Source organism: Scardinius erythrophthalmus (genome assembly GCF_964197995.2).
Source record: "Scardinius erythrophthalmus genome assembly, chromosome: 19".
NCBI classification, from domain to species: Eukaryota; Metazoa; Chordata; class Actinopteri; order Cypriniformes; family Leuciscidae; genus Scardinius; species Scardinius erythrophthalmus.
This window is the reverse complement of record NC_138239.1, coordinates 5933680-5960469: the sequence shown is the minus strand read 5'-3', so window position 1 is coordinate 5960469 and position 26790 is coordinate 5933680. Positions and strand designations below refer to the sequence as shown.

At 38.8% G+C, this 26790-nt stretch overlaps 1 protein-coding gene across 2 annotated transcripts; it reads left to right on the top strand.

Annotated features, from left to right (window-relative positions):
* Positions 1-14: 14 nt before the first annotated feature.
* atg2b (autophagy related 2B) lies at positions 15-26790 on the top strand. Of its 2 annotated transcripts, none has more exons than XM_081394363.1 (43): positions 15-246; positions 1005-1194; positions 3629-3791; positions 4717-4869; positions 4985-5087; positions 5178-5340; positions 5526-5705; positions 6096-6192; positions 6312-6485; positions 6614-6765; positions 7604-7715; positions 7807-8050; positions 8644-8800; positions 8894-8986; positions 9163-9351; positions 9450-9723; positions 10755-10863; positions 10976-11180; positions 11432-11574; positions 11704-11861; positions 12052-12224; positions 12315-12462; positions 12717-12916; positions 13481-13561; positions 13776-13882; positions 14126-14218; positions 14297-14367; positions 14451-14527; positions 15420-15590; positions 15774-15906; positions 16796-16998; positions 17166-17395; positions 17496-17613; positions 18519-18710; positions 18804-18905; positions 22062-22140; positions 22337-22550; positions 22831-22900; positions 23287-23369; positions 23458-23579; positions 23728-23882; positions 24049-24198; positions 24875-26790. In XM_081394363.1, exons 2-43 carry the CDS (start codon positions 1033-1035, stop codon positions 25103-25105), a joined length of 6234 nt encoding a protein of 2077 aa, XP_081250489.1. In that variant the 5' UTR covers positions 15-246; positions 1005-1032; the 3' UTR covers positions 25106-26790. The 2 variants fall into 2 exon arrangements, with proteins under 2 accessions (XP_081250489.1, XP_081250488.1); XM_081394362.1 differs by having other exon boundaries at positions 12312-12462.

The following is a 26790-nucleotide window of genomic DNA, read 5'->3' as shown; positions in this document are numbered from 1 at the left end:
TCACGAGCGTGTTTGTAAACACCATCTTAGCCTTATAAGCAGACAAACAGAGATGCTGCTCTCTCACGACCTGACTTATAATGCGCCTGAAGACTACCATCTCCAGTTGAATATACATAATATTAACGAGCGATGCGTCAGCCGAAGAGACAAAGTTGAATGAAGGTATAAAGGATTGTGTTTAGCCAGCATGCTAGTTCACCCTAAGCCAAGGAACAACGGTTAATCAGCTATTTTATAATACAGGTGAGTTATTTTTCTCTGACAGTCTTATTTTAAATGACCACTGTACATACGAACAAACGGTTTTTGCTGTTCTGCAGTGTGTTTCCGTGATTTGGCATTGTTAGCTGCAAAAAACAAACTCACTAACCTTAATTGCGCAAGCACTGCCGGTCACTATACTGTATGTGTGGATATATGGGGTCAGACAGCAACGTTAGGCATGCCAGACAAATAAATATAACCGCAAGTCATTTAAAATGAGCTCATCTTCATCACCACCACATTTTCTGATGTTGTTCTGAAGGCATTGAGTAGCTAAATGCCTGTGAATTGATAGGTTTTCTAGGAATCCCAGGCTTTAACAGTCCTTTGCATCAGTGTATTGAATTACTAGTTCTACAGTTGTAATTTGTTCAGACAGCCACATCATTTGGATGTCTTCATTAGTCATCTAGAATCAGAACATGTATTTATACTGAATCATTTGACATCAACAACCCTTCACTGAATGATTGTGTGGGTGTGTGTTTTCAGCAAAGCAATGTCAAAGTCACAGAGAATGAAGATAACTTCTTATCAATTCCATGAGAATGTTTTTAGACTGGCTTGTGTGTATTATTTATTTCACAAACTGTCTGTCTTTTAGCATGTTATGTTTAACTGTTCCAGCTTAATACAAACTACGCCACCAAACCACACTATCCACTGCAGTTCACACTACAGTAAAACACTCTCAAGTCTGTGGCATTTAACACTTTGGATGTCCTAATGTGTTTCAGTACTCCCTGAAGCCAAGAGCTGGTCAAGATGCCTTGGCCTTTTTCTGAGTCCATTAAGAAGCGGGCCTGCAGGTACCTGCTGCATCGATATCTGGGAAATTTCCTCCAGGAGAAGCTCAGTTTGGACCAGCTTAGTCTGGACCTCTATCAAGGCACGGGTTCACTCGCTCAAGTGCCGCTCGACAAATGGGTACGTTTTCTACTTCTGTGCTGTTTACCCCTATTGATTCCATACAGAACAAACTCCATGAAATCAGCCTCAATGTTGGGAGAATACGTTTTTTATCTTTATTTATTTATTTATTTATTTATTTATTTATTTTTAATCGATGGGACCAGATTGTTATACCAGTTGCCGAATAGGCCTTTCCAGGATGATCCAGCAAAATCATTTATCATTGAAGCATGTTTTATTAGATTGTGCTGTGTTTAACCTTGTGAGGAACACTTTGTATGGTATTTTTAACAAAGATAAATAAACCAAATATAGTTTCCCAACCCTCTACGGACACATTGAAGCGCGAGTCGCCATTGTCTAGTAATTGTTTTTATTTTACCCGCCAGACTTTTTACATGGAATGCAAGAACAATGGAAATGAAAAACTTTATAATATAATAAATATAATGTACAGGGTTCCCACGGGTCATGGAATTTCTGGAATGTCATGGAATTTTAAAAGGTCTATTCCAGACATTGAAAGTCAGGGAATTTTATATATATTTTTGTCCAAGTCATGGAATATCAGGGAATTTAGTTTGTTGCTTTAAATTTTAGTTTCCATTTATCAAAATGTAATTTTTCTATACAGATTTTTTTTATCGCGCTGTTTCACACATCTTTCTACGGAGCCCCTAAGGGGACCTTTGCAAAAAAATAATAATACGGACTTTCACGTGCACACAAGAAACTTTTGCGTGTGCACGAGAAAGTTTCTCGTGTGCACGCGTTACAATTTCCGGTTTGGTTATAGTGTCATTACTACAAATGTGGAAAAGGGATGAGATGAGAGTGTGCTTGGAGCATGCCTCCAGAGATTTGTCTTATTATAGGGAGGTTGTTTGTGGACAGTGCTTTACTGTAAGAAAAAATGCATGAATATCACATAAATGAATATCAGGTCCCACATCATGGATTACATAATCAGAGAGTAGCCTATTTCTTTTCGTTTCGAATTGTTTTGTTTAAAGACATTCCAAGCTATCTTCAGATGTATTTCTCATGTATGTGAGGCATACACAGAGTTTCGGTTAATTTATGATGAGATGCCTCCAGTTCACGTGCAATGCAAGTGACCGTGGCGCGCCGGCGCCTCCATGATTATATTGTCTGTTATATATTAACTTCTTATTTATTAAATACAGGCAATTGGTTGATGAAAATTTTATTAAAATTAATATACAATTTATACAAAACGCTTGTTTTGCTGTTCATTATAGGTCATGGAAATTCATCTTTTTAGTCAGTGAAAGTCAGGGAATTTGACATTTGGTTTAGAGTGGGAACCCTGAATGTATTATACCATGGTCTGGGTGAATACTCGATTCTGATTGGCTGCAGGGTGTCCATTAAAAAGTGATAGAGGACACCTAGTAAATAAACCATCAGGCGTAACCAGGGAAACCCAGTTATTGTTTGTAAAAACTTTAGATTTCGATTGTAAAACTAATTAAAATATAAACTAATGTTTTAAAAATGTGTTATTTAACAAGTGACCATGGTATAAGCGGGTTAATGCCCTTCAAGGTGTCCATTGTATTAATGGACTTCGGCGGAGGCAACCGTCCGACAATGACAATGGACACATTGTCGGGCATTAACCCTTACATAAATTATAAATATAAAATATGAATTTCAAACATTATTAAAGAACATTATAAAAGTAAACCGTATAATAAAATGACAAATAATCACACTACAAGCAATAGCACAAAATAAACAATAGAACAAAGACACACATTAAATAAATACATCTAACAGTAGTTAGATACAGATTAACTAAAGTACAGAAACTGAATAAAATAATCAAATGTAAAACGTCACTGCATAGTCTAAACTGTATAAATTAAATATAGATGAATCCTTATTTAAAGTTACAAAAGTTGTTGAGTCAAGAGCAGCGTGTTATTTTATTGCATTGCATGCACAAGAAGACATAAAAGCACTCAGTATTCATGCGATGTCAGACTCTGCTTTTTGGGCGCGCTTCAAATGTACCGAATTGAGTTCCCTTTCGTGTCTTCTTGCGCTGTAATATTTAAATTGGCAAGGCTTAAAACACATGCAAGTGATCAACTTTCATGATGATGCAGCACTGGCCCGATCGGTTGTTTTAGGGTTTTTTAGCAAAAATAGATTTTTAAAAACCTGATAGTTTGCCATACAATGTTTTCGCCATGAAAATAGCCAAAGATATAGAATAGACATGAGCAGATAAGTTGAACACATGATTAAACTTCTGAAATTTGCTATATCTTATCTGAGTGTAGCACCAAGGGAACATTCCATTGCCAGATATAACTGGTTTACATAGTAATATTTTATACCTAACCCCCCAAAAAAACATAAAAAAGGATGTTTATCCGCTGTTTACCTTCTGTGACTTTCATGTCTCGTGCTTCTTCAGTCCCTGAATGAGATCCTGGAGTCTGTGGATGCACCATTTGAGGTGAGTGAGGGCTTCATCCAGGCCATTTGTCTCACTGTGCCATGGGCCTCACTGCTCCAGGACAACTGTGCACTGGAAGTGAGAGGTTTGGAGATGGTGTTCAGGCCAAGACCTCGAATGGGTAGGAAACATCTCTCAAATCGCTTTCTCTTTAGATGATTATTATCTTGAGAAATGCTTTGATTGCAATGCTAGGCATTCTACAATTCTGTTTTGTAAAGTTTTTTTTCTTATTTGTGAAATCTTCACACTCTAATATTTTATATTTAATGTAGTGCTGGGCAACGATTAATCACATCCAAAATAAAAGTTTGTGTTTATATATTTAAGAAAAATGTGTTATTTATGTATAAAGTATTTATATCTAATATAAATTATGTATAAATATATACAGTATATACATGCAAATATTTCTTAAATGTATACATGCATATGTGTATATTTATATATACAAAATAATTAAACACAGTAAACATATATATTATGTAAACACAAACTTTTATTTTGGATGCGATTAATCGTTGCTCAGCACTAATTTAATAGTTTCTAATTTCATATTTTTTATATTGTATACTGTTTCTGTCTAATGATCTATTATTCTAGTAGTTTAAATACAAAAAAGTTTTATTTTTCTATAATGATTTTTCTCTCGGAAGTCCATTTTTTAAATAAAGTTGATGTAAGTACTGACAGATCATTTATTTTGTATTTAGATGTATTGTCTGAGTGAAATTAAATTGTTGAAAAAAAAAAAAAAGAAGTGTTGAGTAGGGACTTGGTTCAATCCCATGGTTGTTGATTGGATGGAAGCAGATCTGAATCCAAGCTCGCAGGCAATTGGAGGAAAGGGGCATTTATACAGACAAAATTATTAGAGTAGTCCGGTGCATTATGAGAGTAATTTCCCTGGAAGACCCAATTATTTCGATTAAAAAGTACGAGGTCAATTAATTTTAAATGAAACATATGCATGAATGAATTGTGAAGTGAATTTCCATTTTATGACTACTTTAATGTTGTGTATGGCCATTGTAAATCTTTTTTAGCATCCGGCATGGAGCCCATGTGCTGGTCCAGCTTCATGACCAGCAGTATGCAGCTGGCCAAAGAGTGTCTAAGCCAAAGACTCACTGATGACCAGGGAGAGAGCTTCCAACCTCTGGAGGGTCTGGAAAAGTTTGCCGAGACTATTGAGACGGGTATGCCTCTTCCCCTGGACCATAAAATCGTTTTTGTTTTGTTTTGTATAGAGCTGAAATATATTTAGTCTGATTCCCTCTCAATGACAGAACCTTTCCCTGTTCTCTCTGTTAGTGTTGAGAAGAGTCAAGGTCACTTTTGTGGACACCGTCCTGCGGATGGAACACATTCCTGAAAATTCTAAAACTGGCATTGCCCTCGAACTCCGAATCAAAAAGTAAGTTCTAGAGCTGTAACTAAATATTTTCAGCACAACAACATGATATGTTTACATATGAATCATCGCCGTACATTTTGTGATATTTAGAATGGTTTACTGTGATGAGAGCGTGGAGGAGGGCTCCAGTGTCAATATCCATCAGCCTACTACATTTGCACATAAAAACCTCACTCTGGACGGAGCCTCTGTGTTCTGGGATGAGTTTTCAGAGTCGGCACGTGCCGGCCCCAAATCATCGCCCACTCAAACAGTGAGTTTATCTGTTCTGCTGTAATAAAACAATCATCTTTACCTAAGTTGTGGTGCAACCTAAGCCTAACTTAACCCTATTAAACCTTAACCTTAAGTACAGTAACTTCAAGTGAGTTGTTTTGTAACTAGTATTAACCAGTACAATTCCAAAGCCCTCTAAGACATGTTCTTTATACATTTAAGGATACTGAACCCAAGCTTTCACCAAGTTGGAATCCAAAAATCATCTGTGAGCCTCACCCTCAGTTCCCAGAGCCTGTGTCTTCCAGTACACCATTCGAGCCAGTGCAGGTGTGCTGCCTTAGTGGGAAACTGGAGCTGTCCGTGGTTCTGAAGCAAAACGAGGCTATGCCAGGAGCTAAGGTGGGTCGATGCAGTATAACGTACAGTTAATGTACACTAATTTGGATGTTAGCTGGTTATAAAGGTACTGCACAGATTAGCTGCCTTTGTCGCAATGGTCATTCCTTGAGTGAATGTGTTCCACTACATTTGACAACTAAAAAGTATTCAAGTGCTTTATAAAACAATAGAAATGTTGTTTAAAATGAAAAGCATAACACACTTCTTTTTGTGTCCATCAAGTGGTATTTATTTAAATAAATACCACTTGGTGTGATGTTTTATTATCTAATTAATTTACATTGATACATTTTTAGCTGTCTTAAGTGTATTTCTGAATGGACAGAGAAGTCCAAATAAAGGCGTAATTAATTTTTTAATAGTAAGATTTAATGGCTGGTCTTTTCACAGTTGCATATTGACGGACAGTTTGATTCTCTAATCATGCTGCTCTCACCACAACAAGTCCACCTCTTACTGGACATGTTTGGGGTCTTCTCCAGCTCAGGTGACACTTTTTTAAAATCATTTTTTATTCATGATTCGACCATATGTGTCCCTCTTTGAATAAAGTGTGTGATAAATGGTTTCCGCTGAATGTGAATGACTTTTCATATTGGAATACAGCCGGGCAGGAGTGGTCTGCAATAGGAAAGGACAGGAAAAGTCGGCCCATGCAGCAGGAGGATGAGTATCGCCTCCACATGGAGCTCAACCGCTGCCTGAAGAAAGACACCATTACAGGTGCCACTGACCAGGACCTGTTTGAAAGCCAGACTACCAGAACGGTGTCCAGCAGAGGTTAGTTTAGCACATCACATCTTTTACTTCTTAGTACATCTAGAACTTCTTAGTTCTTCTGCCTTTGCAGAATGTCTACATATCTCTAACTACATATTTAATTAATCTCTTTCTTATTGGTCGGACAGAGGATGTCTTTTTCTCCATGGCTGATATGGACATGTCACACAGCCTATCATCTCTGCCTCCTCTTGGGGATCCACCCACGGTGGATCTAGATTTGTCTGTAAATAGCAACTACTCCGCCTCCCTGGGGGATTCGCCATCGGGAAATGTAACTGTAAGTCTCGACTTTTGAACTCAGTGATGCATAAATGGTTTTAAATGATAGATTGTGCCACCATTCATTCATTAAATGATAGATTGTGTCATTCATTCTATGACACTAGTGGCACCTACCAGAATTACAAAAGTATAGCATATTTTGCAAACACCCCTTTCGTGTGTCACACATCCCACATCTCAAATATCACAAATACATATTAGGAATACTTTAGCTGTGTTGCAATGGGTCTTGAGTAAGCATTTAAGTAGGCTAACCCTAAGAGAACGTGAGCTTCTCACTTGCAATAAGCAATGCACTGAGTGCATTTTTTGACATGATGCGCCAGAACTATTTGAGGCTGTCTTCACTAGACATGTCAAAGTAAAACATATAAACTGGAACATATGTCTTTCGGAACAGGCGAATGATGATGTTGTATTAAAGCGTACATTGTCACTTTGACGTGATCATGACCTGTCTAATATTTGAAGGTCTAGCCTAAATGCAACAAATTTTGGCTTTCACTCCTGTACCCAAAGCTGTATGTCTTTTCCCATGTAATGCGTCAACCATGGTCCCACATCGGCAAACACCCTCTGGCTCAGCCTGCTACAATAGCAATGCCCCACTTGGTTGAGTTGGTTGAGCTGGAAAGAGATTGACGGATCTGCTCTTAATGTTTAGATGGTGCCTGGGGGCTCAGTGTTGACACTTTTTGAGAGAGATAAACCCATGAATGTCATACTAATTGCAGTCAATGAACAATAAACTGGATTAAGAGAATGTCAGTTCTCAAAATCTTACATACTTTAAGATATTGCAAATGTAAAACATTTATTGACACATTCCCTAGATGGTGTGGGATGAGTACATGGATGTTCCTAGACAAAAGGAGAAACAGACAAATGAGACACCACAACTTCCCAGAGATTCTCAGCTTACCCACAAGTTGCTACGGCAGACATGTGAGTCCCATCATCACCTTTATAATTTATATTAATTGTTAACCCATATGACTATCTTTAATCAGTTATATACCCTATGTGTGATCTCTAGCTCATCCATCTAAAGGCCACTGTGATGAGTCCAGGCCTGAGCTGGTTCTCAGGCTGACAGTGGGCAATCTCTGCCTGTCTGTCCTCCATATCGACCCCCTCCCACCTCCAAACTCCTCCCGCAGCCATCTTGCACCAATGGCTTCTGAGTTTTTCCGTATTCTGACTGTAAATCAACTCCCTGCTGGTGGTTTCCTCCAATTACGAACCATCTTTGATGAAGCCTGTCCACATGATCATCTCAGGTAAGCTTTCACTTCTTAACCTTTTAAATTTGTTTTTATTATATGTTGATTAATAATGTATTTGACAAACGAACATAGTAGTTCAAATCTATCTGTTTAGTTGAACTTCACTTCTTTTTTATTAGAGCTTTTTTTTTAAATACAGCTTTGGTGGATGGCAATATCCCAACCCCTTTAGAATACTATAAGAATGGTTGCTTATTATTTTGTTATCAGCCTTCTTGCAATTATCCATAATTGGATAATCTTGGATGGCTGACATTGCATGTGAGTTCACAAAAAAGATGAGGTGGGACAGTTATAACTTTGCATTCAGTCTTTAATGTCCTCAATGCACTCCATTTACTGGGAAAACTGAAATTTTTAACGGGTCTAGTGGAAATTGATATCTGTGGGTCATCACCATAACAATCAAAGCAAAAGATAAAGTCATGTATCCTAAAATAAACATGTATAAAGATAACAAGAAAGGACCCAAGACAGAGCCTTGTGGAACTCCCTACTTAACCTTTGCTTATGTTTTAGAGAGTATGTGTTTTAAGGTGCCACTAAAGATAGCAGCAAATTTTAAATGCATTTTTCTTCATCTTCAGGTTCATTGGTCAGGGATTAAAGGTGACATACGAGCACTGCCAAGGCTCCAGTGTACGTACGCTGAACACGGATCTCTCTCTGAGTCAGGTGGAGGTTTTGGAATGCCTGTACTCTACTGACAGCCACACTACAAAGAGTGGAGCCCATTACACAGAGGTATTTTTTTGTCTGTTAGCAAATGTTGTATGTGCACAGAATAGTTATTTTATATAATAACAATGATTTTTTTCTTCTGTGTCAAAACATTAGCTTCTTACGTTTGACGTCCCAGCCAGTAGTGAGTCTTCCCCTCCTACATGCCTACATTTACACTACAAACTAACAGAACGCAGAGGCCCGCAGGTAACTGCCTGAAATATTGCAAGTAAATGACCACACGATTATGTCCTTGACTAGTCCATCTATATGATATTTTATTATTTACATTAATTGTTTAAAATTTTTACTTCAAATTAATCACAAATCTAGTCACTTGCAGACAGTAAACATGGTCCCACTTTTTTTATTTTTATTACCAGGGCGTGCAGGTACGCCTGAGTACTGTACCCCGTAAGGCAGAATTGCAGGTGGAGCTGGGTAAAGTGCGCTCAGAGTGTGACGTCAGCATTGTGGACAGGCTCAACTCCCTACTCCAGCCTCAGAAACTGGTTACAACAGAGATGATGGCATCTCACATGTACACCTCCTACAATAAACATGTCAGTCTGGTGAGAAACATTAACAACTATCTCCCTCTACTTAATTTACTTTCTTTTACTTTTATATCACTTTGAATCGTATTGTGGTTGTGTGTTTTCCTCACAAGCACAAAGCCTTCGCAGAGGTCTTCCTGGATGATAGTCGCACCCCAGCGCACTGCCACGTGTCTGTGTCAATAAATGCACCTCTAATGGGACTAGTGGTACGGTTTCCAATCCCAGACCTGCGCTCGGATCAGGAAAGGGGCCCCTGGTTTAAGAAGTCCCTGCAGAAAGAGCTGCTTCAGCTGGAGCTGGAGGATCTGGAGCTCAAGACGGAGTTCACTGGAGGAAACTCATCAGAGCAGAACAAGATGGAGCTCACTTTCAAAGAGCTCAGCGGTACTAATTTACAAACAGATTCACCCTGATCATGCCATAAAAATGATCTTGCAGCTATGCATTTTTGAGTGAATTCTGAAAGTAATCAATAGATGAGGAAATGAGGAATGAATTCAAATGTTCCTCTACAGTCGTCCCCCACATACAGGATACATAGATACTTTTTATAGACATGTTTCACTTCTTCTTTTCTAAAAAGAATAAACCATATTTGATGTCTGCTAGACTTGCCAGGGAGACAGGCTTGTGCACAATTCAGAATTAAATTGAGAATGACTCCTTAATTCCAATTCAATTCTTGAATTTGAATTGATGTCAAAAACAGGATCTAGAATTACAATTTGAATTTGAATTAAAGGAAGCAGAATTGCAATTCAATAAAAATTCAAAGAAATTCATATACATATTTTTAGTGAAGTGTTTAACAATGAAGCTTTACAGTATATGTCAGATATGATTGCATTATAAATGGTATTAGTTTGAACTACTTGTACAGATTACATTAAAAGGATATGTTTTCCCCCAGCAATGAATGTTAAAAACAAAACTAATTAAACAACATTGAGGGGGTCATTTATTTCAAGAATTTGATTCAAATTCAAATTCAAATTCAATTCAACGTCCTGTGGGGCGGAGTCAATTCAATTCAAATTCCAATTCATGAATTGAATGTAGACCAATTCTGAAATTCGGAATTTTGCACAAGCCTGCAGGGAGAAAATACCAATTTAGTATAAAAAATCAAGAGGGGACAAAAACAATTCAAAGAGTAATTTAAAAAAAAATATTAATAAATGGTAATATGCCAGTATTACAATTGTCATCTCTGCTGGCTAGATTTGTGCACAATCTAACAATGTAAATCAATGGGAGATTTTTTTAAATCGAATTTTACATTTCTTAGAGTATAAAAGAAATTGGAGATATGATAATGCAATACAAAACCTCATAACATAATATCCAAAGAATATTAGATTGGTGTTTTTTTTTTTACGCATTTAATCACACAATGTGTTTTTTTGTTACACTAGGGTCATTTCAAAAAGACAAAGATCACCCTGCAGCCAGGTTCTTACGAGTAGCTAACACCATGGAGGAGGACATGACATCGTCCGACTGTGGCAAATTCGACTGGCCCAGGTAGGCTGTGCTCTGTGTATCCTGTTTTGTTTATAGTCATTCTGTGTATCTTTACTGATAAAATTCATCTAGATACAGAAACTGAAATATTTTCTGCTCCATACCCATTCAGAGTGGTTTTGAAGGTGAACCCCAAGGCTGTGCACTCCATCTTAGAGCGTGTAACAGCTGAGGAAGAGGAGGAAGAAGCAGATGGTCACTCACAGGAGGAAGAGGAGGAAGAAGGAGCCGCCCACTCCTTGAAGGATGTGTGTGATTTTGGCAAACCCGAGCCATCCCCTTTCTCCTCACGGCGTGTCATGTATGAGAATGAGGAGGTATGGAGATTTTTATTTTCTCTCTGAAATTAAATTTTAAATTGATTTGTTGATTATTTTAATTTCTAATTATTTTTCTTTTTGGCAAATTATTTCTAAATATAATATAATGTAATAAATATAAAAGCAATTTTTACCCGGTGTTAAGAAAAATACATACTCATTTTGGATCAACTGCCCAGATAGATTTAAATTAATTAGTAATTATCTGTTATTATTAATAATGGATAATAACTTTGTGCCTCATGCAGATGGTCATCCCAGGAGACGTGGTGGAGATGACGGAATTCCAAGATAAAACCATGAGCAACTCCCGCTACATCCTTGAGCTGTTTTTCCCTAACGTGCAGCTCTCTTTGCCCAATAATGACTTTTATGAGAAACTACACAACAGGTAATTATTATTAATGCATGAAGAAAATCACAGCTTTGTCTTATAAATCTACATCCTTAAACTTCATATTCATGTCCTCGTGAGTTCCAGCTACCATGTGCTCTATTTTCTTTTTTTTTCTACCACCAGGATTAATAACGACCTGCTGTTATGGGAACCCACCGCTCCATCTCCAGTCGAGACAGTGGAGAACATCCCGTATGGTGTGGGTCTGTCTGTAGCCAGTCAACTCATCAACACGTACAGTAAAGACAGCTTCAGTCAGTTTAGATCTACTGGCCCTGAGGGTAAAGATCATTTCCCCTTCTGCTCACTTGAATATTTAATGTCAGACTAGAAAAAGCATTTACATGCTTTTTGGTACTATTTCCAGCACTTATTCTTGGAAAGATGTTGTTTTCAGGTAATCATTTCATCTGACGTCATGTGTCTGTTGGTCTTTTTGTTCTGGATTTTTATCCCATTATGTGTGTGAAGAGGAGGAGAGTGGTTCTGAGGAAGAGATCCTGCAGTATTACACCCCCGCTGAACTGGGCTATAGGAACAGAAGGAAGAAGAGGAGTAAGATCCAGCCTAAGAACTCTCAGAGCCTCTTTTCCATCGTCCTGTCTGTTAACCACGGCCTACTGGCTCTGCAAACACACCTAAAGGTATTACATACACATCGCGAAGATCGTGCTTTAATATTGACTCATTATGTAGTCATGGCTTTATGTAATATATGCCAATGCTTCCAGCAGGATGATAATAGTGTGTTACAAAAAAAACACGGTGAATTCTGGATGGAGGTGAAAAACGGGACGTTGTTTGGCGTGACGCAGCACGAAGGCTACAAAGACCAGCATTATGTCTGCTTCCACACGTCTCAGGCCTGCCTCTATCACCACGGTATACAAGAAAAGTCATTTGCATTCTTTTACCTGTTATTTTTCAGTTAAGTTATATAATGGTCTATAGAGATTTCTGGTACATTATCGTTTTTGTGTAAACAGAAATATATGATCCTATTTAATTGTATTTTAGTGCTGCTTATTTGTATGATCATATTTTTATCTCATTAAAATATCAAATATCTCATATTTAGGATTAATAAGTATGTATGATGAATTTTTTTCTTCATCATTGTGTATCCAATTGGTCAGGCACGGTGGACGGGGATGCCCCGGAGTGGAGTGTTAATCTGCCCTGCAGGACACGTCCTCATTGGCTGGAGCCTGTTATGTATGCGACTGAATCGGCCTCAGAGAGGGCGTCTCCGTCAGAAGGGCTCAGTCTGGAGCCCCACAGCATGCTGTCTGTCGCTGTTAAAATCTCCTCCCACAACACTGAGCGCAATGTCAAGGTAACACATAACTGGATTAGACAAATGCTGTTTAAAATTTCAACATAAATTACTGTTTAAAAGTTTGGGGTCAGTAAGAATTATTATATATATATTTTTTTTTTTAAAGAAATTCATACTTTTGTTCAAGGCGCACTAAATTGACCAATACTGACTCCTAAAGACTTTTTCTTACATTGTTACAAAACAAAATCCTATTTCAAATGAATGCTGTTGTTTTGAACTTTCTATTCAGCAAAAAATCCTGTAAAAATATTGAGCAGCACTACTGTTTTCAATATTGTTAATAATAATAAATGTTTCCTGAGGATCAAATCAGCATATTCGAATGATTTCTGAAGGATCATGTGACACTGATGACTTTAGTAATGACTGCTGAAAATTCAGCTTAGACATCACAGGAATAATTTCATAATATTAATGTTTTTGCTATATTTTTTTATCAAATAAATGCAGCCTTGGTGAGAACTTTTTAAAAAGTCTTAACAACCCCAAACTTTTCTGAGCTATTTGTGTTTTTAAACGTGTAACTGGATCTGTCTGCATGTCTTTCTGTATGTTCAGGAGTTTCTCATAGCCATTGGCATGAGGGGAGTCACGCTGGAGCACAGAGTGGTGCCTTCAAGTCTGGGCTGGTATGAACAGGTAATAATGATATAATAATAATAATAATAAGTACAAAAACCTCATGCAAATCACCTGAATTAAAAGCGCCTGTGGGCCTTGGAATTGTGGATTGCATCTTAAAATGTTCTAGTGATGAATGAGTTGTTGACTTATTAACAATCTTATTAATTTCTGACTAAGACTGTCGTTAATTTATCTGTGCCAAACCTTATTGGTTATCTTTCCACTGTAGATAGTCGACTTTTTAAATGTGTCAGATGAGCCGGTGCTTGGCTACACGCCCCCTTCGTCTGTGTCCACCCTCCACCTGCATCTATGGAGCTGCTCCCTGGATTATAGGTGATCCGTCTAGCTAGATTCTATCACTATCTTTTCCCAATATCACTATCTATCCAGTATTTAAAGGGAATATGGTGCCTCCCAAAACTGTTTGGATGCTTACAATGGATGAATTTCATTGCGTTTCGTTCAAGCAAACAAATGAGGATCAGGTTTCAATCCTCATAATCTGCACAGAATGTATTTATTGTGCTTTTCTATTAAAAGAGCATTTGGATCTAAGCAGCAGTTTTCTCTCTCTAGACCTTTGTATTTACCCGTGAGATCTCTGCTGACGGTGGAGACCTTTAGCATCTCCAGCAGTGTGTCTTTAGATCACTCTTCCTCCAGTTTAAGGTAAAAACTAACATTGTCTATAACTGAACATTTCCTAGTTACTTTTTTTCTAATCGCTTATGATTTATTCCCTTATAGAATAATTTTAGATGAAGCTGTATTGTTTCTGTCTGACAAAGTCAACGCTGTGTCTGTTAATCTGGCACGAGGTGAGGAGTTATATACGTTTGTGCGGTTTCAGAATATGTCTACAAAGCGCTCTGGCTTAATTTTCTTATTTTTATGTTTTCAGACTATGTGCAGGTGGTTGATATGGGGACCCTGGAACTGAGGATCACTGCAGTCAAACCAGGAGCAGATGGCAAAATGGTGAGTCCTCTGTTAAAACAAAGAGTTGTCTAGTACCCTCTAATGCAGAATGTTCCAATGACTTTAAAGGGATAGTTCACTTTGAAATTAAATTTTGGTATGTTTTAGCTTACCTCAAGGGCATCCAAGATGTCTTTTTTTCCGCAGTAGTTTCAATTTTGATATTTTTAGGTCAAACCGTTCTTGTCTCTCAGTCATTTGATGCAGGTCTATGGACACTGTCTCAAAGAGCATGCACAGAGTCCAAATTAAACAATTCCCCATCGTAAGTACACATTGATGGCCTAAGACATGAAACGAGCGGTTTGTGTGAGAAAACGAACAGTATTTATATCGTTTTTAGCTCTTATACACAGCCACGTCCAAGTGATCTGAGGGCGCTCGCACATCCTGGTGTGTGACGTGTGCGCAGACTGGTGCATAGATTTATATACTAGATGTCGCCTTGTCTACGGCAGTTCATTGGAACGAATGTCTTTAAGGTGACATCTAGTGTATATATGTCTATACTGCGCCCTCAGATCAGATCACTTGGACGTGGCTGTGTATAAGAGGTCAAAACGATATATATACTGTTCGTTTTCTCACACAAACCGCTCGTTTCGTGTCTTAGGCCATCAATGTGTACTTACGATGGGGAATTGTTTAATTTGGACGATGGGGAATTGTTTTAATTTGGACTTCTCTGTGCGTGCTCTTTGAGACAGTGTCCATAGACCTGCATTAAATGACTGACAGACAAGAACGGTTTGACCTAAAAATATCAAAATTGAATCTACTGCGGAAAAAAAGACACCTACATCTTGGATGCCCTTGAGGTAAGCTAAAACATACCAAAATTTAATTTCAAAGTGAACTATCCCTTTAACTCGTGTCAATTATGTCTCTGTAGACGGAGCCGAGGTTTGAGCTGCGTTGCTCAAGTGATGTTATTCACATCCGCACCTGTTCAGACTCCTGTGCCGCTCTCATGAACCTTATTCAGTACATAGCCAGCTACGGAGATCTACTGCCCCCTTCTGGAATGGAGGCCAAACGCAGAAGCACTAAACAAAGGGTGAAGGTCTGTTCAATTGAAAATCTGACTTAACATGTCGACAATGACACATTCCATCATGCTTAATATTTAAAATCAAACTATCAAAGTAATTATTATCAGACAACCTTATACATTTTTTAAAAGATGATGAGTAGTAGTTAGCTCATTTGAGCTATTGTCATGATGAACATGTTTAATGTTCTCCAGACTGAAGCAGTGAGCCGCCCACCAGCTCCGGCACCTCTTCTTCCTGAAGCGGAGCAGCAGATTCTTCAGGATCTGATGAGTGATGCTATGGAAGAGACAGACAGCCTGCAGGGCCATATGCTGCAACAGAACGGTCAGACTCTACTCTGCTTTTCTTTATTTTCTGTGGTGAATGGCTTTTCCATATTTTTCAGTCTAGCACTTATTTTAAAACCATACATTAAACAACATTCACCCTCCAATGTTACTAATATATAATCTGAGTGCAACTGGATAATCAGTTATAATAATGTTTGGTGGAGCTTGATAATATCAATCAGTAATTGATTGGATTGTTAAAAGTTTCCGTTATGTAGCAGAATGGAGCCAGGTGTTTAATGTCAGTAACGTGAGTAACGCCAGAAAAGAAAAAAGAAAGTCATATCATAGGTGGACCGGGATATATTTTGACCAGGGAATTTTTATCTTTGGAATTACATGCCAGTGAATCAGTTACACTACGTTCGCACTCAGTTCTTGGGATTGACAAACGCATTTACAGGTGTGAGTCTCGAAATGTCCCATTTAAACAGCAATTTACAGAAGCCTCTTAAATGAACGTGCAACAGGAGTCAAGCCCGTATTCTCTTACGAGTAACCTTAGTGACAGTGACCAAAGTATGGTGATGTCCATATAACTGAAAACACTTACCACTTTTAATATGTCCAATTGAGCCTCGAGTTCATCCGTCAAATCTTCATTAACCAACGGCAGCGGTTATATCTAAGTGGAGCATTTGAGTCGTGTCACTCGAACACAAAACGGACGGGATCAGCTCCGGTGGAGAACAGTGATTGCATCTAAAACCTTCAGATGACTCCATTGCTACAAGTTTCCTAAAGCAAAGACACACACAAAAAATTGCAACACACAGTTGACATGTTTGTGCAGCGATGAGCGGATCTCTTGCACTGTATATTCAAAATATTAATAAATACTAAAATAACATGGCTCGCATTGAATCTGTCTGTCTTTCGTGTAGGCATCAACGAAGACCATTCACATGATCATGAGCCACCCCGTTCTGATCTCTTCCTTTTCCCTGATGAGAGTGGAAACCTGGGGCAGGACCCGAGCCCCACGTACCCAACCCTGCACTCGCCCCTCATCTCTCCTCCTGCCCCCCCTGTGCTCCACGACTCCGATGACTTCTGCATCCTCGACACGCCGGGCTCCAGAATAGAGGTGAGATCTTCATTTCATACATATTTCAGGCAGAGAAGCATTGAAATAGCTTTGCGTGAAGAACTGACTGAATTTCAAGATGTTATTTTTGGGAGAACTGTTTTTTAAAATAGAGATCTTAATTTGTGTATGCATTACTTGATCAAAGTGTTTTGTCTGTCTGTCAGGAACGGGATGAGGAGCCTGTGGTAAAGAAGCTAACCTCTGAACCTATCCTGGTGAAGGAAGAACATTTCGGTGTCCCCCTGGAGGGCAGCACTTTGAATAGGGGGCCGCTTCATTTTCCTGTGCCGGAAATCAGATACCTGGTCAAAGAGATCTCTGTCGTGTGGCATCTCTATGGAGGAAAGGACTTCGGCGGTGGCGCACTGTCCTCATCACCAGCTCGCAGTCAAGGGTACATTTTTGGAGTTGGGCCACTCTTGATTCAAAATCACGCTTCATATAAAATCTGCATGTGTTGTAAGTGTGTATTCAGAGAGCATGTTTGTGTGTAGGTGCACTCCTCACAGTTCTCCGTCACAGACTCCTGTAAGACAGGTGAGAAGAGGCTCTCGTGCTGGAGGAGGATGGGGCAGAAACCATGATGTTCTGATGGAGATTCAGCTCAGTAAGGTCAGAGAAACACTTGAACATTTTAATCATCTGCATGCTTAATATATGAACATGAATATAATGCTTAATATATGAAAATAAAACATTTTATAATTTTAATCATCTGTCTGCCAAACTGACAATATATATCACTGTTAATAAATAGTTTTTATTAATATTTTGAGTTAGCTTTTTTAGTTTTTCAGTTTTAAGTTTTCATTTTAGTAATTTTAGTAATTTTATGTGCATTTGTCATTTTAAGTAGTTTTTTTTTATTATTATTTTTTTTTTTTTTTTAAGTTAGTCATTTTAGTACTTAAACTGAATGAAAATTTGTAATTGTTGCCTTGGCATCTAACTGAATACGAAATGTTTTTAGTAGTTTTTTTATTTGTTTTAGTTAAGTTTAACTGCTTTAAAAACAGCAGCATTCCCACCTCGCTACTGAGAAATGTCATGTAGCTGCTTTATCAAGTCAGTCGATGAGTAGCGCTGACAAAAAGTTTCTGTGAACGTGTAAGTTTCCATCTGAGCGTGAGTGTGTTTGTACAGTATGCCTGTGAGTGTGGATGTAGAGAGAGAGCGGGAGAAAGAAAGCTTTCAATAGAAAATAAAAGGTAATTTTGTGGGAAAAACATGTAAATTAGTTAATTTTATCCTGTTGTTTGTTATATTTGTTTGCTTGGTCAGTGTCTTTGCGGATGATGGCTGTTGTAGGCTTAAATAATTTGGCGACGTGATATGGAACTGTAAAGTGGTGAACAGACCTGGAACTACTTCATAGCTGTGCGTTTACTGGAAAATAATTGCACACCTTTAGTTAGAACGCTCGTCAACCAATCAGAATCAAGCATTTGACATTCCTGTGGTATAACCAGTATTAAACCATCTAATAATACTCTATGATTCTTCATGTCTTATATTAGGTGCGGTTCCAGCATGAGGTGTATCCTCAGACGGCTCCAGAGGCAGGTGTTTTGACGGAGCAGCCGGTGTCCAGACAGGTGTTCTCAGTGCAGGATCTGGAGATACGAGACAGGCTGGCCTCTTCCATGATGAACAAGTTCCTCTACCTGTACTCCAGCAAAGAGATGCCCAGGAAAGCTCACTCCAACATGGTACAATCAAATACACACAGACAGATAATGATCTAATATATTTCTAAAATATCAGATGATATGGTCTGAGCATGTCCTGTCTGTGTATATCAGTTGACCATCAGAGCCCTACACGTGTGTCCGGAAGCTGGACAGGGACCTCAGGAGTGCTGTCTACGTGTGTCACTAATGCCTCTCCGTTTGAACATTGATCAGGTACAGAACAAAACTGTTAAAAAATATGATTTGAGGAGAGTTGATGAACAGTGTAGTTCAGACTGGTGATTAAGAGTGTGTTCACTAGGGCTGCACGTTTTCAAGTTTTTCATTAACCGTTAACCGAGGCCCTTAGCGGTTAATACTCGGTTAACCATAGTGTGCGCGCCGCAACCCCGAGATAGGCAAAATTTGCGGGTGGGACATGTCCCCACCACTATTTTCTAAGGTCGATATTGTCACCACTTTTGAAACATCTCGCGGCATGAATACCAATACAAATAAACAAAACATCTTCAGTTAACTAGCAGAGCATTCATTTCGTTCGTTTTTTTTTTTTTTTTTAGGCGATCTAGCGCTGAAATGTTTTGTTTTTTAAATCAAGTGATCAAAGTGCTCGTTGCCGCTGCGATCGAGAAGGGGCTTGTAAAACGTGCTGAGGTATTATTAATTCGTGGCCACAACAATTCACCTGATACTGATAAATATTCACCAATTCACAAAAAAAAAAAGGAATAAAAAGCTGTAGTCGGCCTTCACTGAAGAGCTATCTTCACAGGGACGAAAAACAGTTTAATAATTATTATTAATTCGTGGCCACGAAATAATTCACCTGAATATTCACCAATTCACAAAATATAGGTCTTTAGCATTCACTAATTAATAGTATCAAACTGTTTTTGGCCACGTTAAATCAAAATGAGGGAGGGAAATAGTTCAACGTGTCCACGATTTATTAAAACGAGGGAACAAATAAGTCGTCGTAACAACTAATTATTTAGATCAGTGGACAGGGCGCATAAGAACAAACAGTGAGAGAGCCCCGGCCGCGCGCGCGCGCACTCTCACCGCCTTCAAACAACACGAGCGCTGTATTGCTCTCTCTCCCTCGCGCATATCAACACAGTAAAAGGTCGGAAGACCGATTGTGTTTTATAGATTAGTAGTTTGTTCATATAAAGTGTTTGATTAGCAAGTACATGTTTAGGAAATGCATAATACAAATTGTATGGGTTAATGTAACGGTAAACGGACTCTGCGGGTAAAACTGTTGTGATGAAACTGCGCATGCGCGGGGTAAAACTGCTGGTGTAAAGCTGTGGCTCTGCGGCTCTGCAGACAGATATTATTGTGCTGCGATCAGTGGCGCGGATACTGACTGACTATATTTGTTTCTGGCTCGCGCACAGCCTTCATTCTCGGACGCGCGCTTTCTTTGCCCGCTTCATATTAGAAAACTGGTCTAGCGGTCTCTGGCGGTGCAAAAATGTATTACAACTAAATTCAATGCACACCATTGACGCCACTTAACCGAGCAAAATGTTTCACTCGGTTACGCAATTTTTAACGGTTAATCGGTTAATCGGTTAACCATGGACACCCCTAGTGTTCACACTTGGCATGTTCGGTTGGATTAAAACAAACCCTGGTGTGATTGCTCTGTTCCTGCGGTTAATTTAAATAATTGTGAATGCTGCCATCTGAACCCTGAAAGATGGGTCTCGGTCCGCTTCCAAACAAACTCTGGTCCATGTCGCGTTCAAATTTCATTCGAACCATACCAAAGACATGTAAAGGAACCAAAAACAGGACATGATGTCACAAGATGTGACCCTAGAAAGGACAGACTGCTCAATCATACCTGTTTTTTCTCATCACAGTTGTGATGTTGCCCAACACAGTTCGGTACAGGCGTCTGAACTGCGTCTTCTCGCAGCAGATCTTCGTTTGTGTGTGTGACGGAGGTTTTGAGTCCTTTACACATTTTATAAGCTCTTCACGAGTTCTCAGCAGGTCAAAATACCATCATACGTAGGCTACGCACATACAACGAGCGCATTAAGCCCAGAACACAGCATTGTTTGGGATGTTCGGTAAGTTCCATCATGAAACATCCGTGATAAAAGCCGACCAATCAGGTGGTGAACATTATCAGTAACAGTATCTTCGGTGCTCGGTTCGGTGGTAAAATGCCAATTTGAACGGCAAGCGGCCCAAGACTAAATGCATTTTTTTGGGGGGTCTGGACCAAATGAACCAAGCGAACTAGGGATGTCAACGATTAATCGACGATCGATTAATTGTCGATAATACATTTAATCGATAGAACTTATCGATCATCGATTAAGCAGGTCTTCATGCGGGTTCGCGGCGTGCTGCTCAACCGCGAAACATGTAAAGCGAGCGCGCCGGAGTTATGTTTGGGACCATTTTACACCTTCATCATCATGTAAGTTTGCGTGTGCATTCGCAGCCTTTTGTTTTGTTCAAATGTAAGTTGTAATACTGTTTATTTTGTGTATGCCTATCTATATCTGATTTATCTCATATTGGATGCATTTGGTAAAGAACTCTGTAGTAAAGCGTCAGCTTCAGCGCGCGCAGCTCAAACGGCAGTGCACGACTAATAATGACTATTGGGACTGTAATATTACATAACATTATAAAGAGAACAATATTGTAATAAAAAATTGTGAATTATTTGGGTTTAGTTGCCGTGTCGCGTTGCTTCAGGAAGAGCGCGTCCACAAAAGGAGTAGTTCTGAATGAATGGCACGTAACTTAGTTCAAGTTCACTTGTGCATGAATTTGCGTCATTTTGTGCAGATATAATTTGTAATATTGTTTATTTTAAATATATCTGATTAATCTCATATAGGATGCGTTTCTTTTAGATAAATAACGTACTAGCAAAGTGCTCCAGTTTAACGGTTGCAGATTCATTCAGCGCGTGCAGTTGTTCCAGGAAGAGCGCGTCCACAACAGTCACACATTCTAGCGCATATGAGGCGGCGCTGGTGACGCGTTGTATTAGTAGTTATATTTGATTATTAAATAATTAATTTAATTATCAATCACATCGAAACATTTTACAATCCTACTAGCCCTTTTATTTAAAACCATTCTAATCGATTTGGTGAGGAACATTAGCATTTGCAGACCCTGTCATGCTGTTGGCCATATGCCACTGCAGTTGACGCATATCGCAGTATTAAGGCTAACGATTAATCGATTAATTGATCGTTAATTTAAACGACGATCGATCATGGGAATTTGTGAAAATTGACATCCCTAAAGCGAACCGAACCACAACTGTGAACACACCTTAAATGTCAGTGATCCCTCTCATTTTCGTCACTTTTTTTTGTTGTACAGGATGCGTTGTTCTTCCTGAAGAACTTCTTCACCAGTCTGGCAGCAGACGTTGAAATGTTTTCCCCACCAGAGACGGAAGGTAACAATCAATATGCAAAATACAAACTCTGTGGACCTTGAAAACATTAACTCTGTTCCAAATCCTGTAAGTGAGCTTAGAAACTTTGTATTTTAAAAAAGTAGACATTAAGGCAGCTCTCTAGATCTTGCAACATCTATTCCGCTCTGCAAGCAATTGTTTCATCTATGTGACTATTTATTGATTTGTATTGTAGCATTCTGTGTGTCAATGAAGAAGCCGTCTGGCCCTGAAGTTTCCTGCAGCTTTTCCAAGTACAACGGTGCAGCGGCTCAAGACCCTGCGCCCATCATCTCCGTGCCAACACAAAGCCGTGCCAGTCCAAGCCTCGTCCGCACCTGCAGCCAAGACAGCACTGCTGAGACAGACACTGCCTCCACATCTTTCACTGACCAGCCCATATTCTTCAGGTGTGTGAGAGAGGAAGCAGTATTCGTAACCACCTACAACAGGGGTGTCCAATCCTACTCCGGGAATTTAGCTCTCCTGAAGACCTGGATTAGCTGCTTCAGATGTGTTTAATTAGGGCTAGAAATAAACCCCCTCCAGAAGCAGGATTGGACACCCCTCATCTACAACACTGTTCATCTACATTAAACTTTCATCCCCAAAATCATTAAACAAGTTGTTCAGGTATGAGTTAATCAATAACTACAAACCAGAATTTATTTTGCTCATGTCGTTTTCAAGAGAGTTCCGATTCACTTCAGAGGTGCCAATTCGATTAGACTACCATGGAAAACACATGGCCATGGAGCAGGTGAGCTATCTACAAAATCCAAATGTCAACAAATTGTCTTAATCTTTGGTGATTAAGACTACATCATATTTTATTCTGAATTTAAAATAATGTAATGGAAAAAATGAAACAAACTTTTCAGAAACAAAAGTTTGCATTTCAGACCCCCAAAACGCAGTTGTTGTGTAAACAAACGGCCAAAATGCATAAAAAGTTGAAAATGGTTGTCACTATGCACTGCTTGTTGTAATAAATGGTATTTTCATCTAAATATAAAGCACTGGGTCAAGTAACAATATTTAGCTTCAAAACAAGCTTGTAGATTTCATTTGTTCTTAGGAAATAAACTATGAGAAAAATTGTAATGTATGATATAATGTTTATTATTAAGCATTCTTATTTTACAGGGCACATTTGCTGGTATTGTGATTGGGCTGACACAACTGAACTGCTCAGAGCTTAAATTACGACGCCTGTGTTACAGACAAGGGTAAGAAAAAAAAAAGTATTTATTACATTACCTAACACATCTGTTTGAGCCTATTTATTCAAGATGATTTTATTTTTTTTTCCTTCAGATTATTGGGTGTTGACAAACTCTTTTCATATGCCATTAATGAGTGGCTGAATGACATAAAGAAGAACCAGTTGCCGGGGCTTCTGGGAGGCGTGGGACCCATTCATTCCTTGGTGCAGCTAGGTTAGCACAACACATTCACACATGCATTATTCCATCTGCAAGTACTATCGACTAAATACTGATATTGATGTCTCTAACTATGTAAATAAAGTTGTCTAATGAGAGGTTCTCAGTGTTAAGCAGTGTTTCCTCTTTGTTTGACCTATAGTTCAGGGTTTTAGGGATCTAGTTTGGCTGCCCATTGAGCAGTACCGTAAGGATGGAAGAATAGTGCGTGGCTTCCAGCGGGGCACCGCTTCCTTCGGCACATCCACCGCAATGGCCGCTCTGGAGCTCACCAATCGGATGGTGCGAACAATACAGGTAAACTCTGATTTGTGTTACTTCTTTTTAGTGTGTGACTTTTTGGGGCGACTGTGACAGTGCGTGAATGTTTTCAACATAGATATATTAATCATACTGATCACATTAAACTTAATTCGCTCCACTTATCCATATATATTAATGACTTGTGATCTGTTTTGTGTAGGCGGCTGCTGAAACGGCTTATGACATGGTGTCTCCAGTGCCAGATGAGAAAGAATGCAAAAAGATTAAAAGGTACTCCCATTACTGTCTGGCCCATCAGCCAGTGGACCTCAGAGAGGGGGTGGCCAAGGCATACAGCGTAGTAAAAGAGGTACGAGCACTTTGTGCCCTTATTGGACTCATAATATACACTTTTGCCCCTTTACACTTAAAGGAGAACTCCGGTCAATTTTAACATTGAGCTCATTTTTTTGTAAATTTGGAGTGCTGTCAATACAGAGAACAACGACAAAAATCGGTGTTGCCTACACCGTGTTATCCTCTTTTTAAAATTTGCACCCTGTTGACTTCAATGGGGCAAGTACTAAACCTGCTTTTAGCCTCTTAACATCCTTGATGTGTCATTACAAGTGCACAGAAAATGTGAGTGATTCCTTCAGAGTGAACACGGTGAATCTGACTGCAGTAGATGTGAAAGATATGTATAAAAATGATGTTATTTAAGCCAGCGCAAATACCTGTTTACATCCTGTTTTTCGGTTGAAGTCCAAAGTAGTCGTTTGTCGAGTTCACATGCATAGGTTTAGTTACCTATGATCACGCGCGTGAACTCGACAATCGATTACTATGGACTTCGACCGAAAACAGGATGTAAATACAGGTATGAGCGCTGGCTGAAATAACATCATTTTTATTCATATCTTTCACATCTATACACAATACATATTTTCACTATCCTAATACATATTGTTGCATTTTTGTATTGCGATATATTGTGTTATACCCCTAATGTTGATATAAACCGTTCCTGCGCACTGTGTTTGCAGGGCATTACCGACACAGCCCTGACCATTTATGACACCGCGACCCGTGAGCATGAGCAGAGGGGCATGACGGGCGCTGTGGGCGGAGTCCTGCGCCAGCTTCCTCCAGCTGTTGTTAAACCTCTAATCGTTGCCACAGAAGCAACGTCCAATGTGCTGGGAGGCATGAGGAACCAGATCCACCCAGATGCACGTCAGGAAGAGTCCCAGAAATGGCGCTTGGGTGAAGACTGAGCTCTGTTCTGCTGATATTCATACTGGCCTATCAGCCTAGAATGTGTGTGCTGGCTTTGATGTATTGGTGTGTTAATGCCTGTGAAGATCATATAAGACCAGTTTTTCTTTTTTGCTGCTTATGCGTTTTTAAAACGGTCTGGGCGACAGACAACTAGAGGCTGTGTAGCACAAGTCTAATCCCCAAATGAAGTATCAGTGGAAGACTGGAGCTTTATTCTCAACAGCACTTGTGCTTGACATTTAATGTAAGTGGAGCCCGCGAGCCGCAGAACTGGAAACGCACAGCTCCCGCTGGAGTAGATCTAACTAGATTTGTCGCTTCTCAGCCCTTCTATCAAACGTCCTTGTAGTGCCTTCATGTCATAGTTTATTAATATCATATGTTCATCTGTTTTATGAATGAGATGGTGTAGTGACTTGTGGGGAACAAGATTTCTGTGCCATGGGTTTTCACGTCATTCAATTTTAAACATGTCTACTACAACTGCATTCATCATGACGTGTTATGTTGGACGCAAGGGACGACGAAAAGTATTTCACCCCAAAATCAAAAGAAAAAAAGTAGCATTGTGCATAAAGACAATGAAGACTATTTCAGGGCCATTTCTTTTTTTTTTAGATTATTTTAATATCCACACACATTTTTATTACTGTAATTTGAAGGAGACAAGGAAGTATTCGTTACGTAAAAAAATAAATCGTAAATTACAAATACTGTTATAATGTATACTTCACAGCTGATAACATGTCTTTTTCACATAAAGAATCGAGAATTAAAGTATTGTGCCTAATTTTCTGAAAATAATATCTGTGTCCTAAAATAGTTTTGTTTATTTTTTTTGCAAAATGTATATATTTTTAATTTTATTCTTTTGAATTTGGGGTGAAACTGCCATTTCTTGACGATTTTTTTGTGAGATTCAAGATCTAAACATGAAGATACTCAAGGTATTGTAAACTATCAAAATGGCAAAAAGGAGCCACCTGGTAGCATCCTCCTTTTTACTCCTAAAACAATAATTATCACTTACCTAACCACACTTTTAACTACTTAGATGGAAGAGAATGACTCTTATTTGCACCGCATTGATTTCTATGGCTTAAGTAACACAATATGGTGTAGTGTTTCTCTTTACAGATACCGTGTTAGAAACTAGTCTTCAAACATGTGGAATGTTTTGCTGTCATTATTTACCACTTTGCACTTTGTATTTAAGTGATCCCAGAAAATTACACCTCTTCTGTCTTTTGTTTTGAATGAAGCTGTCGAGACAGCGTCTGCTTGAGTGACATTCCCTAAGCATCCGCGTCAAAAGAAGTCTTATGAAATGAACCTTTCTTTAGATAGACACGTTCTCTATATAGTTTACCTTGTAGAAACTGTCAAATAGACAAGAATTTGAAATCTCTGTTCTTCATGAATATCAATATCTTAGTTTGACAGGTTTTTTTTTATTATCTCCCTGACATCATTGCTGTTGTGTGAGTAAATGCTAGTTTGGTATGTCACAAATTGATGAATGACAGCTAATTTTAGCGTCATAATCCAAACACTTGATAATATTTATTGTACTTTTTTCCTTTAAGTGGTGATATTTCTTGTACATAGCTGTACAGGTCACTTCCCCAATTTATACAAAAGCATGTATAATCAAGAAAGGGAAATAAATTATTTAATGTCA